This window comes from Argopecten irradians, chromosome 10, assembly GCF_041381155.1.
Source record: "Argopecten irradians isolate NY chromosome 10, Ai_NY, whole genome shotgun sequence".
Taxonomy (NCBI): domain Eukaryota; kingdom Metazoa; phylum Mollusca; class Bivalvia; order Pectinida; family Pectinidae; genus Argopecten; species Argopecten irradians.
Window position 1 is genome coordinate 17,731,335 of NC_091143.1, and position 16,558 is coordinate 17,747,892.

At 34.6% G+C, this 16,558-nt stretch overlaps 1 protein-coding gene across 1 annotated transcript in view; it reads right to left on the reverse strand.

Moving 5' to 3' along the window:
• Window positions 1–2,233, reverse strand: part of LOC138333290 (alpha-2-macroglobulin-like protein 1) — a 36,048-nt gene extending 33,815 nt beyond the window's left edge. Inside the window, 1 exon segment of the mRNA XM_069281574.1 lies at window positions 2,075–2,233. Within this exon segment, the coding sequence (XP_069137675.1) occupies window positions 2,075–2,136 (62 nt within the window). The 5' untranslated portion in view covers window positions 2,137–2,233.
• Window positions 2,234–16,558: the final 14,325 nt, after the last annotated feature.

The following is a 16,558-nucleotide window of genomic DNA, read 5'->3' on the forward strand; positions in this document are numbered from 1 at the left end:
AAGGAATGTTATTAAGGCTGATAATGCATTGTGAAAAGGTTCCCTCTCAGTCTGTAACTAAGGAATGTAATTGAGGCTGATAATGCATTGTGAACAGGTTTCTTCTGTAACTAAGGAATGTAATTAAGGCTGATTATGCATTGTGAAAAGGTTCCCCCTGTAATTAAGGAATGTTATTAAGGCTGATAATGCATTGTGAAAAGGTTCCCTCTCAGTCTGTAACTAAGGAATGTAATTAAGGCTGATTATGCATTGTGGACAGGTTTTGTCTGTAACTATTAAAAATGTGATTAAGGCTGATAATGCATTGTGAACAGGTTCCCTCTGTAACTAAGGAATGTAATTAAGGCTGATAATGCATTGTGAACAGGTTCCCTCTGAACTAAGAATGCAATTAAAGCTTGTGAGGCAATATGAACAGATTCCCTATATAACTTATCATTAGTGAACTATGTGAACTGGTTCTTTCCGATAGTATGAATACAGAGGATATAGTTATCAATGCTTCATTATTCAAAAGTGGTGCGACATATTCAAGAGGCATCATTATATTTTCATTGTTTCTTTTATCTATATTGCACTTAGCCTCATTGTAAATGATTGTATACACATGAATGTGGTGCTAAGAGGAGCTCTTGACATTGTAGGATTATCTGATGAAGTGGCCTAGACTGTTGGTATCTGACCTAGTCAAGGATAATATGTATAATTCAGACACCTCTCATGATGATGTGGCTGCTAAAATAAAAAACATTATCGAAAAAAAAGAGAAATACAAAATATGTTTTTAAAGATGACAGTTAGGGCATAAAACAACTTGTTTGGTCAAGTCATGATCATGGGGCTATAATTTATTCTAACAAATTGAAATAATTTCGCATGAAGTGGTGAGCATTTATCTTATTAAAAAGTATCAATTCATTATCAAGCTTACAGTTTTATATAAGTATAAAGGGTCATCACTCCATCAATATTGTCCATAGAAAGTGCAACTTATCAAACTTTGCAGAGCCCTTGGAAATCAGGCATATTTAACCTACATTTGTAGCTACCAAGTTTAAATGAAGTTTTGTTTGCATGTGTTGAAGTACTAAACCATGAAAATAATATACATGTAAATTGTATACACATAAAGAAATGTGTTTTTGCTTTATCAAAGGGCCATAACTCCAGAAGTAAGTCTATTGATACAAACTGATAGATGTGCCAGGTTTTATTGTGATTTGATAATTTACACACGTATTATATAATGGCACCCTTTTAAATACCACTTGGCTTAAAAAGGATGACATATTGTAAATTACAAAATCACAAACACCTTTGTCGAAAAATATATATTTCTGCATGTACATGCAGGGATTGGGTGTTGGGATGTTAATGCATACAGTTCTGTATATATATACCTGAACAAAAATATTTCGCTCAATACAAACTAGATCTACCCGTAAGTGTACATATATAATATCTATCTATACAGCAACAGCAAGGTTTGTTAATTGTATATTTAGATTCTATAATAGAACTTAATTAGTTGCTTTTTAATAAAAAAAAAAAATCTGTTTTGTTACAAAAAAAAACCCACTTTATACCCCCCCCCCCCCCCCCCCCAAAAAAAAAAAAATTAAAAATTGAAAAGACATATCTTTTATAGTGAGAAGAATATTTTTTCTTAATTTTAATTCAATTATTTCAATCTGTTCCTTGTTTGTAACAACTTAAGTTTAATGTATTGTTTATAGATAGACCTTTACTGCAGTACCAATCTTGTCTACAATTATAATTTCAAGCCAGGAAATCGCATAATTAATATTTTAAACGATGTTTTAACATGCTGCAAGCAAATCATAATCGATTTAATACACAGGTGCATAAATTTATACAAAACAAAAAAATCATGGAACATTGTTCTATAATTTATAAAATTTGTTAACAAAGTAAAATTTACGAATAAAGACGGATAGATCAACAAGTTTAATTCTCAGAAGAATTAAATGAATCAGTAAAACTAACATTCAGGAACTTTGGTGTACATTTGCAATCTTAAATAATAATTATAAAAAACAAACAGACTTACGACTGTGAAGACAGGACACCGGTCATTGACATCATCAACAACAACACAACCTCCATCATCATAGTTTGCCCTCTTTCTGCTCAGCTTCGGTGTTGAGAGCAACTTTTTCACAACTAACTGGTCAACTTACTTCCAAGTCGTAAAACTACCAAAATATAGTCCTCATTGATATGAGTTAATGTTTGTGGTTTCCGTTAATCTATACTCGTATAACTGTGTAATCTGATTGGTTAATGACGATGCGCTTACTTGAAAGCTATTTAAGACTCAAGTGGCGAAGATCATAAATATAGTTTTCACGTCAATTATTGTGCGGATTAATACAGCGCGTGTGGCTTCAGCATCAAAGTGACCGCGCGAACTTTGACCTACCGGCCTGTAAACATAAACAACTGGCGGGAAGCCACGTGCGTGAGCTTACTGATTTGTTTACCATGCATGTTTCCTGTCCGTGGGTTTCGAAGAATCGGCTTCACAGAACTTGTATGACCTATATGCATGACTGATAACAAATTGTTATTGTGTAATATTTTTGAGTCCTTAAAATATAAACATCTAGACCTATGCATGTCTATATGTATATGTAGTGAATTATGTAATATTATAATGTTACCAATGCATATCTTTCAATTATAACTTACACGTGATAGACGTTCTGTAGTTATAAGTTTTATTGATAATCTATTTTTTTTTTGTTTCAGAAACGTAACGAGCTTTAATATTAAATGTCTTCATATTGCTACATATCTGATATATCTATAATGACATAAAGATCGAGGGACCCTTTGGAAAAAAAAACTATATAAAATTTCATTAAAAAGAAAAATAATGGACATAGTATTAGCCCTTGAGGAACACCTGCATTAATGTTTCTGAAGTCAAATTTCACCTCTGACTGATCTGACAACATCCCATAAGGGGTAATATGTTCGGATGACCTTTATACCACCTGTTCTTCAGATCAAATGCATTCTCTACAACTTGCTACATCAATTGAAAACTACATTTCGTCCATGTATACATATATATACATTTAGCTTTGCTGTGTTTCTTGGGCGATATGACTTGAACACGAAACAGCTTTTCAAATTATTTCGTCCACAGTCAAGATTCTGACAGAAACAGTATTTATTTGTGACGCATACAAAAGAAGGATCTGTGTGTTATCACTTTTTTCTTTGTTTTTTGTTGTTGTTATAAACTTATACAGTGGTTACATTTCACTTGTTTTAAAGTGAACAGTCGGGCAAGGATGGCTAAAGTCGGTAAAATGGTGTGAATGAGAAAAATAAAATCTCTCGCCAAAATATGTCTGCGTACGAAGAAATTAATTACAATTATAGGAATCCTAAAACGTCCTCCCGGCTAACTATGTCCGTGGTTACATTTACACGCAGCCTCGCTTTCAATGCTTTTAACTTTCCTTTACTTTAATGGTCAGAACTGGGGAACGTAAGCAGAACTTGGCCGTCGCATTAATATGTGAGAACTTTTGGAAGGCCAATGAACGCATTTAGACTGGTTTTCTTTGCCCGACTATTCACTTTAAAAGTTCAGATACGTTTACGATGTAGATGTCAATGCTTTTTATCTGCTGCCTCTATTGTATGCTTAAAAGGCGACTTAATTTCAGATTTTATCTTCTCTTTCTTCCTAATTTACTTTCTTCTTCCTAACGTCTCTTTTGATCATGACAGCACATCACTTTTGGCCTTTGGTTGGGCGTTCGCTCTTTTGAGGAAGGCTCTGGGTTCTGTCCCCTTGCCGATATACACCAAAGTCTAAAAAAGTGGTAGTTAATTTCTGCTCCAGCGTAGCGCTTAGCATTAATAAAATATAATATAAGGGAGTGGGACTGGTTCGACCGTTGTTATCAAAAGTTGACCGGGTGGGGTGTGATGCTTGGCGTCTTCGGCAGCATGCTTCAGTGATATACTATAACACTGTAAAAAGGACGAGAGTTCCACCATACAAGAACACACAACATTGATATACGCCTGAAAAGACGTAAAATAACAGTGTATGTTTTCAGTGTGCCATATATGGGATATCTACAAGAACGAAAACACGTTTTGCGAAGCGAAACTCAAACAAAAACACTTAAGTTCTATATTTAATAACTATTAGAAAAACATGACATAGTATTCACCCTTGTTGAACACCTGCAGTAATATTAAAAAAATATTTCTGAAGTTAAACTTATGCATGGCTATTTTCATGCCTTCATTCTAATCTTTCTTATATTTCTTTGCCAGAATACATTAATAAGTTTAGCCAATTTATTGTGGTGAAACGAAGTATATATACAGGTATGCGCGTATTTCACATATTTGATAATTTGGTACTAAACTTACATGGATAAAATTATTGGAGTATATTTAACGTAATAAGTTACTCAAGAAATAAAACACAATGGGATACATTCATTGGCTACACTGTTCAAGTTCTTTTTTCAGCATACTCATCTTCAACAACTATTTTATGTGCTATTGTTGAGTGTTGTGAAACGTTTTGACACAAATAGGATTGAATAATCTATTCATGTAATCATGATATACACATATGACCTGCGTAGCATTGGAGAAAATATTGCTGTACTGTAATATGTAAATCTAGAGCGCGAGTTGGTCACACTGACCTATGGTCAGCACCGACGCTTATGACTAACAGGGCCATCTGTACGACACCTTCAGCGTCTGGGGCGTATGGTGATCGAGTCTGATCGTGACATAAATCTATCTAAGTCAACATCAACAAACAGCACAAACATGTTACATGGTAAATGTATCGCAGCAAATTCTAACAATGTATATTTTGTCTTCATTATATTCCATACCCCACCATGTATACTAGTATACAAATACTATAAAATTTATTAAATAAATACCAGAGCTTAATCCATTTCCCGCCGCACTATCATGCACTTTAGTGGTTCTATTACTGATAGGCATAATAACTTATATTCAATTGTCTATAAAAATTTTCCGTTTATCCGACCGACGAAATATCCCTGTTACCCATAGAAACATTTGCATGTTTTCTCCAAGCTTTTCGTGCCATAGGTCGCCTGACTGGTTATGGCAATGCCAAAACTGGAACTCGCAAATTTTGTTTTCTTCTTCAAGTTAATTATCAAGGATGACGACCAAACCCCTATCCCCTTAATTATTTCAGTATTTGCTGTTTTGTCAAATGGAACATAAATGAATAAGTAAATGAATGAACCTTGATTCAATAATCATGTTTCTTCGTAATCCCACCTAGGTAAACCGGTAGGATTTTCCCTTGAAGTCACGCTAATATAATATTGTTACAATAAAGCAAGGAATTCCAAAACAACCATTAGATTTGGAATCGTTTTCCCTATTTTTTTCCTGTACAAGGAAATTTAAATAACCCGCTTTGAAACGAAGTAGAGTTACTGATGAAATGTTGCAAATTATACTTCTCTCGAGTTGTGTTTATCAAAGAGAGGTAGAGCTGGCATGCAATGACGTCACACGGGGTTTTTAGAATCACCAGAGCTGCACCAGTTAACGTTTGACCTTGACCTATTACCCCCTGTGTACTATAACATGTTCCACGTAAATAATACCGACAAATCGTGCGTACGCACACATGTCATGGGTTTTTACATGACGGGACCGTGGAATTCCCAGTGATACTGGTATACTGAGCTGGTATACAGTGATACCTTGTCATGTTATATCGTGTTTACTGATGCTATCACTGCCTTCCACACTTGTTTATATTTCAATGTAGAGAATTTCATCGAACGGGGTGGAAATGTTGATATTTATTTCACGAGTGCAAAGGAGATAAAAAAATATCAAAGTTTCCACCTCACGAAATGAAATACAACTGTTAGTAATCAAAAATCAAGGAATTTTCTATTTATTACATTTTTCGTCTTTATATATCATTTCTAGCTAGGTCTAAACTGGCCAACTGATAGTAGTAGGATATAGTAGTATAGTAGTTTTCGGGTACAGGAACACGTAATGTTCCTCAAAATAAAAACAGTTGCTATTTATAGTAATATTACAATTAATTTTCCGGTTATGACGTGATTTTCAAATGAAAATTCTGAGTCAATAATTACTCCAATATCCTTTTCCTTTTCTATAACTTGTATGTCCTTCTCAAGTAGATGACGAACTGTTTCTGATCCATTTCTATGTTATGTGTTTCGACCGACTGACATACATTTTCAGTAAGCATTTAGCGCTCCAAGTTCCCATGGTATTTCAATCATCTTGTAGTATACTTTTGTCTTCATCATTTTTAATTTTTCTACAGATTTTTGTATTATCCACGAACAGATACATGTAAGATTTTACAATTTTTGTTAAATCATTTATGATTATTACAAATGATAATGGCCCCAGGACTGATCCTTGATGGATACCAGTTATAACATCTTTCCATTCTGATTACGTATTGTTTTATTGTTACTTGTTGTTTCCTTCCGTTTAGAAAACATGATATGTTATATGATCTAATATTACTTATTAATCTGCTGCGAGATACGGTATTAAAAGCCTTTTAATAATTCATATATATCAATTTCATGATCAATATCCGTGGTAGCCGTCCATTGAAGTAGATCGACCTGATATAAATCCATACTGTCTCTTAAATGCATGTATTTATTGATGTGCTCGCGAACAAAAGTTTCCATAACCTTATATATAACGGATGTACGGCTAACTGGCCTGTATTTTCCTGGTACCTTCTTGTCTCCTTTCTTATGTATGACACATACTCGAGAAAGCTTCCAAACATTAGGGATAATACCCTCTCGTAGACCTCTGTTTAAAATTCGCGCTAATGAGATTAATATGACTTGTGCAGTCTTCTTGAGGAATTCTAGACGCATTTCATCGAGGCCTAGTGGCTGGTCTTTAAATACCTTGGCAATCATTTCATTGGTGTCGCAAGTGTGACCATGCTCTTGTTGATTCCTTTAGGCGAAATTTTTGCTATTTCTCCATTTTGAAAAAAATGCTAGTATGTCTGCTTTTTCTTTATCTGAAGTAACCTTTCTAAAATTTGTAATCTTCAGGATTGTCGTGTTATATAATTTTATTTTCAGCTTTACATTTGTCAAGGTTTTCAGATATCAGACCAAAAATAAAGCATTGCTAATTTAAAATAAATGGGATAAAAAGAGCGTCTTTAAATAAAGTTTCTAAGTTTTTTTTTAGTAAATTTTGTACTTCACCCACAGTATATGTGGAATAGTTTCATTTCAGAATTGCACAGAGTACATAAAGGTGATATAATGTGATTTGAAGAGAAAGGTGTTAGTAGTTAGGATACATCATCATCATCATCATCATCATCATCATCATCATCATCTTCGTCGCCGTCGTCGTCATCACCAGAATAAAATCTATTTAACTCACTCACTAGTACATCTGCAGGTCGCGACCAGTCAATTCCACTCATGGTATTGAATGTAGCAATATTGCAATTGTAAACGAGGCTTGCTAGATCATTGCATGGGTATCCGAACAAAGTGAAAGGAGTAGTATTAATGCAGCTTATGGTACGTATTCCTCCTCATCCTCCTCTTCCTCAGCTGAAGAATATTTTCTACCACATCTTCATAGTCAATGTTGGCTGTTCTCGATTGAGCCCTGCAGGTAGGGCGTTAGAATTGTACCTGCTGCCCCGATTGCATGATCGTAAAAGGCGACTAAATTTAGGATCTTATCTTTTCTCTTCTTCCTTACCAACTTTATCTTTCCTAATGCCTCCCTTAAGCTTGGCACCGCCTCACTTTTGGCCTTGAGTTGAGCGTTCGCCCCTGTGAAGAAGGCTCTGGGTTCTGTCCCTTGGCCGGGACACACCAAAGTCTATAAAAGATCACAGATTATATATTTAAGATTATATATAGCCCGTTGTCAGTATAATGTGACCGAGTTGGGTGTGTTGCTTGGTGTCTTCGGCGGCATGTTCAGTGATATATAGCACGGCGGCAACAGTTCCACTATACAAGAAGACACAACATGAATATACCGCAGTCTCCCAAAACACGCACCTCACAACAACACGCAACACACATCGCATACACAGAGACAGTCCTTAAATGACCATAGCTGTTAGTAGGACGTTAATTAATCAAACAAACAAACAAATAAACCAAAGCCTATTTCACTAGGCACATTCCTATTGTTTCCTATTCCTCCTCGCTCCATGATCTTTTATCCAAATTATGGCCTGTTGAACGGTAACGTCCTTTAATAGCTCTGAACAAGTTATTTTCCCATTCGCAGTAGAGTCTGTTTTGAGTTCGTTTTTTCTGTATTTCAGCTTCATAGTTTGGAGTATTGCTTGATCCTTGGTTGAAGAATAGATGTTGCGTTTTCTGGAATGGTCATTGTGTTTGGTCATTGAATGATAATTCATCCATGCATTTTTGTTAGAACGGTATATCACTGGTAATATTTCTGTTCTTATAATTATTAAAAAAATTTTTTTGGAAACAACAAGGTTTCTGTGGATTTTTCCAATAACTAATGGCTGTTGTTCACCAACAATACTTATACATGCATATACTGCATCACATTCTGTGCCATGCAGAGAGGGCGTAAGAATAGTACCTGCTGCCTCTATTGCGTGATCGTAAAAAGCGTCTAAAATTAGGATATTCTTTCATCCTAACTGACTTTCTTCCTGAAGTCTCCCTTGATACAGCCTCACTTTTGGCCTTCGGTTGAGCGCTCGCACCTGTTAGGAAGTCTCTAGGTTCTGTCTTCTGGCCGAAACACACCAAAGTCTATAAAAGTGGTAGTTTCTGCTCTTGCTTAGAACTCAGCATACCGGGAGTAGAACGACTGGTTCGCCTGTTGTCAGTAGAATGTGAAAGGATTGGGTGTGTTACTTAGTGTTTCGACAGCATGTTTCAGTAATATATAGCATTATAAAAAGGACAAGAGTTCCACTGTATAAGAAGGCACAACACGAATATACTGCAGTCTCCCAAAACACACACCACACTTCATACACCCAACATACATGACCCTTGTTGTTAACAGGAAATTTATTTAATCAAACAAACACAGGAAATTTATTTAATCAAACAAACAAACGAAAAATCGCTCGTTGTCAGTATGTGACCGGGTAAGTATGCTGCTTGGTGTTTTTTTCGGCACGCTTCAGTGATATATAGCACTATAAAAAGGGCAAGGGGTCAACTATACAAGAAGACATAACACGAATATACTGCAGTCTCCCAAAATACGCAACATGCGCCACACGCTTCATACACCAATAAGCCAAACCACAAGAATCACATTCACACATTGTTACGCCATGTGTTTACGCTGTTAATTTCCACAAATGTTATAAAAGGACAAGGGCCCCACTACTATCAAAAGAAACAAGATGTACCAGAGCCTCCCCAAACATACAGACATTCACACACGCAACACATTGCATACAAGGAAAGCCGTCCTTAAATGACCTGTTTACAAGACGTTTAGCCCAAGCAACCGACCAACAATTATTTGAGATATTTTAACTTAAGCCGGATTTAACCTAGATTTGCATTACGGGCGTCACAGATAATGTAGATAACGTTTTTTATGGTGAAATCTATATTTTTGTTTATGCATGCCAGTGTTTTGTCAAATTTCACTGTTTCGTACTGCTAATTATTCCATTTTTCGAAAAAAAGTTTGGAGTAAAGTATGCTAACATATTGTTAAAATCCGACAAGTTCTTCCATTATGCAATTTACGGTGTTTCCGCTCTCGTGCGTAGGTAGGCCTATTGGTTGTTACTTCATGTAATGTTTTAGCGTAACGTCACTTTGGTTTAGTAGTTTAGTAAAACCGAAGTTGTATTTACTCACAAAATGCTGATGTCACAATCGATACATAGCTGTAATATGCAAAGATGGAATTGAAAACATACTTATTTTTACAAATAAAATAAAATAATAAAAAGATCATTATATCGATAAAATGTAGATTTTCTGTTTAGTTTAAATTATTACTAAAATATATTAATCATTGATAGATAGTTTGTGTATAATTACAGTACACTATTCCTGACATTGTATCCATCCGCACAAATAGGCAACAATAACTGCTGGGCATCGGTTTTAAAATATGAATCCTCTTTCCGGCATCCGGTATCACATCCGTTATTTAAAGTGTTGCCATGTCAAATTACAAGGTCGAGTGTGACTGGTGCTTAAGATAGATTATAAATAAGGTCCACCAATACAAAGCTATAACAAAGCGTTATTGTCTTAGCTATAAAAATATAATTATCAGTTATGATTATACAAAATTCACTTAAATCTGGGCGTAATACAAAAAGTGGTAATGCAATATTAAGCGCATATGTTAACACTAATAGATATTTATTCGCAATAGTCTGTTTTGACTTTTTGAGAAACCAAGTCCAAGTGTTTCTTTGTTAATTCATTTTGAGTTATTATTTGATGATTCAGATAATCTGTTGGATATGTTCGTACAAAGTAATGTAATTCATAACAAATATTTTCACCGTTACACTTTTTTTCGAATGATATATTTATTTCTGAAATATGTTGATATAGAGTTGATTGTTATTGTATATAGTCAGGCAGGTGACATCAATCTACGTAAGGTATTACAATCATTGCTGGTGTGCTTGGTCATGTTTCTACATGGCGGCATGCGTAAATGAGATAGTGAAATAGTTTCTCTATTACAAAAAGTCACAACACATACTGCAGTCTCCCAAAACACAAACGCATTTCGGCTCCCAAAACACAAACGCATTTCGGCAGACCCGCAACCTACCGTATACACGGAAGGTCGTCCATAAATACCTATGGCTAAACCAACCAATCAACAATCATTGCTTACTATTTAGTAAAGGAAAACGGTTACTGCAAGGGCAAATGTATGAGCATCATCCAAGTTTAAAGTTTCATATTTGATGTGAATTATTTGCTTTGTAAATCTGTTTATCTTCATTAACGAACGTGGATGTCGCAATAGTCAAATCATCTAATCAAAGAGAAAAGGATGAACATATTTTATCACGATCCGTTTGATATCGAGTGACTTCTCCTTCCGATAGCTTTGCATATGTCATTAGTATGCTATTATAACTATAACCTTAGTTGAGCGACTTTTATTGGCTGTACCGGGTACGAAATCCATCATTAGGTAATGATAAAAAATATTGTGGAGTCAGAAAACAATGGCAACGTCAGGATTGCGCTACCAAATGCCGTTTTTATGTCGGATTTCATCGCAATGGAGGTTGCTGTTGTTATGTGTCAAATTACAGTATCAGAGATTTAATCACACTCGCCAAGGCTCGAAAAAGTAAATATAAAAAACTACGGCTTTAAATGTAATATTATGCTAAAAACGCAATCTTAATAAAACGTGACGTTTGTACAGAGTTTACGTAGTGGATGATGAATATCGACTTCTAATTAGATTGGATAAAACATTCTTTATTTTTCATTATAACAAGTTCAAAGTTTTGATAACAATTGGATTAATGTGAATACGAATTATATCTGTAATACGTTGAAACAAATATTTGTGATTATTATCCTTCAGACTGTCTTTTTAACTCTACCACTGATTCAGTTACCAAACAAAGCATCATTTTCTCAAAAAGATGATATTGTAAGTGAATTATATGATGACATGGAACAAATATTTCATTTCTATCTTTGTAGAATCCAAGAGGTTTTTTTTTTAATTTCATTTGAGTTTTCCGGAAACGACTCTTAAAAGTTTAATATTAATTTTGCGAGCCTGGCGAGTTTTATAAAAAAAATATTTAAGATATCTTTATATCATATTATCAGAAGAACCTACATTCCGCTAGATTTTGAAATAAAAATTTATTCTGAAATATGTTGATATAGAGTTGATTGTTAATTGTAACTGCCATATTGTCAAGGCAGGTGACATCAATCTACGTAAGGTATTACAATCATTGCTGGTGTGCTTGGTCATGTTTCTACATGGCGGCATGCGTAAATGAGATAGTGAAATAGTTTCCTATTACAAAAAGTCACAACACATACTGCAGTCTCCCAAAACACAAACGCATTTCGGCTCCCAAAACACAAACGCATTTCGGCAGACCCGCAACCTACCGTATACACGGAAGGTCGTCCATAAATACCTATGGCTAAACCAACCAATCAACAATCATTGCTTACTATTTAGTAAAGGAAAACGGTTACTGCAAGGGCAAATGTATTAGCATCATCCAATTTTAAAGTTTCATATTTGATGTCAATTATTTGCTTTGTAAATCTGTTTGTCTTCATTAACGAACGTGGATGTCGCAATAGTCAAATCATCTAATCAAAGAGAAAAGGATTAACATATTTTATCACGATCCGTTTGATATCGAGTGACTTCTCCTTCCGATAGCTTTGCATATGTCATTAGTATGCTATTATAACTATAACCTTAGTTGAGCGACTTTTATTGGCTGTACCGGGTACGAAATCCATCATTAGGTAATGATAAAAAATATTGTGGAGTCAGAAAACAATGGCAACGTCAGGATTGCGCTACCAAATGCCGTTTTTATGTCGGATTTCATCGCAATGGAGGTTGCTGTTGTTATGTGTCAAATAACAGTATCAGAGATTTAATCCCACTCGCCAAGGCTCGAAAAAGTAAATATAAAAAACTACGGCTTTAAATGTAATATTATGCTAAAAACGCAATCTTAATAAAACATGACGTTTGTACAGAGTTTACGTAGTGGATGATGAATATCGACTTCTAATTAGATTGGATAAAACATTCTTTATTTTTCATTATAACAAGTTCAAAGTTTTGATAACAATTAGATTAATGTGAATACGAATTATATCTGTAATACGTTGAAACAAATATTTGTGGTTATTATCCTTCAGACTGCCTTTTTAACTCTACCACTGATTCAGTTACCAAACAAAGCATCACTTTCTCAAAAAGATGATATTGAAAGTGAATTATATGATGACATGGAACAAATATTTCATTTCTATCTTTGTAGAATCCAAGAGTTTTTTTTTTTTTTAAATTTCATTTGAGTTTTCCGGAAACGACTCTTAAAAGTTTAATATTAATTTTGCGAGCCTGGCGAGTTTCATAAAAAATATTTAAGATATCTTTATATCATATTATCAGAAGAACCTACATTCCGCAAGATTTTGAAATCAAAATTTACTGTGAAATTTCAGAATTGTCACGCTATCCTCGAATCCTAACGCTAGGTTGAATCAAGTAAAAACGCCCATAAGTCATATTACACAGGAAAATGCGTCAAAAATATCACACGGACGAAATCAGTGGACATCAGAGGATTACGTGATCAGAGTAGATCATTGAGTGATGTACGTGTAAAGACTGGGAAGTTACACAATCCACGTAGGCTCCAGATACAGATAGCCTTTGTTTACATAACCACACAACACTTACGACCATAGCCATATATATCTAATAGTCCGCCCACCATCAACAACACACCTTCAACTCACACAATAACTCTATGTTCAAACTTTTGTTTTTGTTGTTGATATCTGTTCTCACCGACGGCTTCCTACTAATATTGACATGTTGCTTGTTTCAGTACTTCTCTTTATGTTTTCGTTTAAGCATGTGTAACTAATATTATTCGTCTGTACAAATTGTTTGATTTCCCGAGGGTTTATTGGTGTGAGTGGTAAAAGTCGGGACTTATCTCCACTTAAGACTTTCTCAACCCCCTCCTTTCTCAACACGGGCTGGGGACCTGCTATGGCGGAGGCCGATCATACATGTATTACCCAGACCGTTTTTCAAGAACATTTCAGTTACTTACAACTTATGTTGATTAATCAAAACGACAAATCTTCTTGTTATTGAATTGTAAATATTGAGAGGAAATGTTTAAAGGCCCACTACCTTTCCGGAGCAAAATATAAAGGTTTATCAAAAACATTAATAACATCAGAAAATACATATCGATGGCCTAAGATGAGGTTACAACACCAAACATATGCAAATTTCCTGCGTAATATATGATAACAATGGAGAGTCATTTCGCTGTTTTGCCGTCTGCAGCAGTGATAGTCATCTACCGCGTGATATTTTGGACGACGGCGGGAAACATAAGACGACCCGCGTTATGAAAATTATCGGTTTTTTATTTCAATCAAATTGTTCAGAAGGTGATGATACGTGTAGTATTAACGGTAAGTTAATAACTTTTGCGACTCTACAAAATTATTGATCTCGTTTTACATTCCCATTTCAAAAATTAAAAGCCGTTTCGGAAAGGTAGTGGGCCTTTAAAGGATTGAAATTACATTTAAAAAAAAAAATTTAAACATTTAGTAATTATGATTTATAACAAAGTTATACCTTTAAAATGTTTCTTCACTGCAAGATGTTTTATGGAAATCCATATTGCTTGTTTATCTTGGAATAGTAAATTCAGTTAATATACAATAAAATTGCATTCAGCAATATGTAATTAATTGTCGAAATTAAATGAATGGATTTATAATTAAATCAATAAATAATGTTGAGATTTCAAGTTGGAATGTATTTGTTAACTGGCGTAGGTTGTTGATGTTTCAAGGGAATCAACACGACAATCTTATACATGTGCCCCTGTGAGGAAGGCTCATGGTTCTGTCCCCTGGCCGAGACTCACCAAAGTCTATAACAGTGGTAGTTTCTGCTCCTGCTTAGTGGGCCGAATGGTTCGCCCGTTGTCAGTATAATGTGATTGGATGGGGTGTGATGCTTATCACTGTGAAAAGGGCAACAGTTCCACTACCACAGTCTCCCACAACACGCACTCCCACTCCACTTCACACACCCTACACACTGCATACATGGGAGGCCGTCCTTACATGACCTTGGCTGTTACTTAGTAAAATGACGTTAATGTAATCAAACAAACAAATAAACTTATACATGTAACATAACACGATTAAAACCAAGACTAAATAAAAAAAGCTTACTGGTTTGGAATAAGACATGTCACCAATGAGACAAATGTAATATTTGATTAATTATGAATATGCATGCTAAGGTCATTTGCCGAAAGCTAAGGTCATTACCTGAATGATTTTAGTCATCATATACATGCGAGCAAATCAAGGTATGCCACTAATTTTACCTAGAGCTGTGAATTATCTGGATAAGACCAATTTCTACCTCGACAATCAATTATATACATAGCTTTATTTTGGGGAAAGTATTAAATGGGCGATTAATCGTCAAGGTCATAATTTTATCGTCAATGAATTTTTATTCGCAAAATGCGACATTGGCGACCGATGGTGTGCAGCCATGATAAGTTTTGATTTGGTTTGATTTGTTTGTCCTAAAAACAGCCAGGGTCAGGTTTGAGATAAAAATGAAAGCTGGAACACCCGTAGAAAAAACCACGACCAGCAAGCAAAACGTGGGATTTGAAATAGCTTGTTATAATATGTCGGGTCTAAACCACCTAAAGATGCTCCACTGCTGACAAATGGTAAATTGTCTATTTCAAAAACAGGAGCAGACGATTTAGTATTTTTCTTCAGTTACAAAAGTTACTTACTTTACACCATTACCACCACTGACAAGTTTGAGCTTTCAATTTTACTTCAATATGAAAATATTAAAAAAAATTAATTGCATCCCGAAAAAAAACCCTGTGGCACTATGTCCTATATGGAATGCAGTACTGATTGCGCATGCACCGAAAGCAAAACAAATTATTTTAAATTATTTTTTATGTTAATTAGTCATATATATATATACGATTAAACATCAATTATTGTTAAAATGATGGGTATCATTTATGCCCGGTCGGTGATAGAGCATCTTTAAGTACACGCGAATTAAATAATTACACGATAAATGAATGTAAGAATATTTATCTTATTTAAGAGTTGTTCCCCCTGAAAGTAACTTTCTGAATTGTTGTGTAAACAATGAATGTATCTGTAATTAATGTGAAAGTGTTGTAAGGGCATATTTGAAATAATCAATTAAAAATCAATTAAAAAAAACAAACAAACAAAAAAACCCAAAAATTACATGATAAAATAATAATACTGTATAGTGATAGGTTCAGCTTGATTGACCTTAAGTAAATACTTTCTGCATATAACACCACATGCATTTTTGTGATATCATGCTATTTATTATTCGTAACATTAATCAAAATATAATGTCGTCACAGTAAAATATAACAATATACAACACATGGCGTCATAATCATATGACAGTAACATAACATAAATGACGTCCCAGGAATGTACCACAAATAATATCATAGTACATTGTAAGGTCCCAGTACTGTTGTACATATAATGTCATCGTAATAATTGATCAATTCACAATATAACATTGTACCTCTACTAACGACACAGTTATACAAAATATATCAATGTAATAACATCAATTTTAAGTCTTACATTATACATGTCCTACTAATGACATTATTCGCATGGACATTTCTATAGGACCA